This window comes from Grammomys surdaster, unplaced genomic scaffold (assembly GCF_004785775.1).
Source record: "Grammomys surdaster isolate TR1022 unplaced genomic scaffold, NIH_TR_1.0 101, whole genome shotgun sequence".
Classification (NCBI taxonomy): domain Eukaryota; kingdom Metazoa; phylum Chordata; class Mammalia; order Rodentia; family Muridae; genus Grammomys; species Grammomys surdaster.
This window is the reverse complement of record NW_021604580.1, coordinates 3,488-5,964: the sequence shown is the minus strand read 5'-3', so window position 1 is coordinate 5,964 and position 2,477 is coordinate 3,488. Positions and strand designations below refer to the sequence as shown.

At 41.0% G+C, this 2,477-nt stretch overlaps 1 protein-coding gene across 1 annotated transcript; it reads right to left on the bottom strand.

Annotated features, from left to right (window-relative positions):
• Window positions 1-378: 378 nt before the first annotated feature.
• LOC114639782 (vomeronasal type-2 receptor 116-like) lies at window positions 379-1,553 on the bottom strand. Its single transcript, XM_028788555.1, has one exon. The coding sequence runs from the start codon at window positions 1,551-1,553 to the stop codon at window positions 630-632; it is 924 nt and encodes a 307-aa protein (XP_028644388.1). The 3' UTR covers window positions 379-629.
• Window positions 1,554-2,477: the final 924 nt, after the last annotated feature.

Below are 2,477 nucleotides of genomic sequence, written 5' to 3'. Positions count from 1 at the left end.
TTTTCCAGTTGACATTTGGCAGTGAGTTATAAAATAAGGTACTATGTTCACAACAATTTGGTATGTAGCTCATTTGCAGTGACCTGATATAGAATAATCTTTGTGAAAGCTTACATCAAATACATAGAAATTAGATTTCTTAAACACAAATGTATGGAAACCATGACAAATTTGTGAAATGCCTTGACTTTAGATGCAAAATGTTTTTTTTTTTTTGACACAAATTTGCTGTACTGAATGTGGAATTTACAAAATATTCAACAAGTAAACTTTACATAAAAAACTTGAATCTGTTCATTATGTAATTAATAGAGGAAATAAATCTTTTTGGAGTCCAGTTGTCAAAGTAATAAAACATGTTAATGATCCAAGTGGAAGAACTCCGAAATTTGGATTTCATTGCAATTTAAATCACTAACATAAAAGTAATAGTGAATACAAGAGGAGGACTAAAAATACAGCATATATTTCAACATGAAAAAAAGGATTAGGTTGATACGATTACCTAGAGGAATAATAGCCCCTGGCACCAAATGTCGAATTATAACTTTGAATGTATGTGTTCAGACAGGGAAGGACAACCAATCTTCAAAAGTGTTGTTTAATTTGAGAAGTACAGGAACTAGGTGTCAAGAAGGTTTTTTTTTTCTCCCAGTATATGTATTGTCCCTGATATAATGAAGTGAGTTCCTTTCTGGTCTTAATAATATGATGTAGCACTTGGGGACAAAGATGATGCCTAAGAGCGATGCACTGGAAGCCAAGATAGAGAAGACTTCCATAGCCACCATGATCTTCCCCTTGGTGCTGTGGTAGACAGGGAGGAAGGTGATCCAGACACTGCAGAAGACCAGCATGCTGAAAGCCAGGAACTTGGCTTCATTGAATGTGTCAGGTAGATTTCTGGACAAGAAAGCCATAAAGTAGCTCCCTAGGGCCAGTGCTCCCAAGTATCCCAGGATGCAATGGAAAGCAATAGCTGAGCCTTTGTTGCAAATGATGATGATGTGTCCATGTTCTGAGTGAGCATCTTTATCAATAAATGGAGGAGATGTCATCAGCCAAATTCCAGACAGAAAAACTTGGAGCAGGGTGCATAAGGGAATAATGAAATTAGGGGCCCTTGACATCAGCAGCCATCTTCCAACTCTTCCTGGAGCAGTGATCCTGAAGGCTATAACTACAGTGATAGTTTTGGCCAACACAGTAGAAAGAGCCACAGTGAAGAGAAGTCCAAAAGTGTTCTGCTGCAGGACACAGGTGGCTGTGCTAGGACGGCCAATGAAGAGCAAGGGACAGAGGAAACAGAGGGTCAGAGTGATGAGCAGGGTGTAACTGAGAGCCAGGTTATTGGCCTTGACAATGGGGGTGTCTCTGTTCTTCAGAAACACCCCAAGAACAATAGCTGTGAGTGAGGAGAATCCCAGGGACATGAAGCTGAGTGTCTTCCCCAAGGTGTCATCATAGGCCAGAAATGTCACAGTTTTCTGTAAGCAGTGGATCTTGTCTGTGTTAGCATAGTGAGTTTCTGGACACTTCACACACTGCTCCATATCTGGTAGAAATGCAAGTGATCGTGAGTGCATACTCTACTTTCCCATTTTATTCTAAGCTATTTCCCAGCTCCCACACACTGCACTGTTACCAGAACAATCTTGCTTTGTTTTTGATACACGTATAAAACACTTTTAAGATAATATTTCTAAAGTCAGTTTTCCTTGTACTTCATGATGATATGACTTAAGCACAACAAATGCTTCATTTTTCTCTTGCTACACATGTGGTATCCTTGCCTTTAGTGACATATTTTTATTGGTTTTTGAAGTCATTAGAGCACTGATATACATTGCACGAATCTAATTTGGCTCTGACATTGCCTCTTTTTAGATACTGTATAGTCTTTTTTATTGGATGCTTTCTTTCTTTATATTTCAAATTTTATCCCCTTTCTTGGTCCCTCCAACCCCCTGGAAGTCTCCTCTCCTGTCTCCCTTCTACTGCTTCTATGAGGGTGTTCCCCCAGCATCCACCCACCCACTCCAGCCTCTGGGCCCTCAAATTCCCCTATTCTGGGATATTGAGCCTTCACAGGACCAAGGCCTCCCCTTCCATCGATGTCCAACAAGGCCTTCCTCTGCTACATATGCATCTGGAGCCATGGGTCTCTCCATGTGTGCTCCTTGGTTAGTGGTTTAGTCCCTGGGAGCTCTGGGGGCTCTGGTTGATTGATATTATTGTTCTTCCTATGGGGTTGCAAAACCCTTCAGCTATTCTGTACTTTTTCTCTCCTCCTTTGGGGACTCCGTTGGGGACCCTGTGCTCAGTCCTAATCTGCCTCAGAATTTATCAGGCTCTGGCAGAACCTCTCAAGTGGCTATTCAATCCTGTCTCTTCTTAAGAGGGCATGGGACTTCAGTGTGATGAAATGTCCTTTGAAATCCAAATCTTATACTGATGTGTCAAAATGTAAAATATCC

Coding starts and splice junctions, on each gene's coding strand:
- LOC114639782 (XM_028788555.1), bottom strand. CDS start 1,553: ATGGAGCAGTGTGTGAAGTGTCCAGAAACTCACTATGCTAACACAGAC.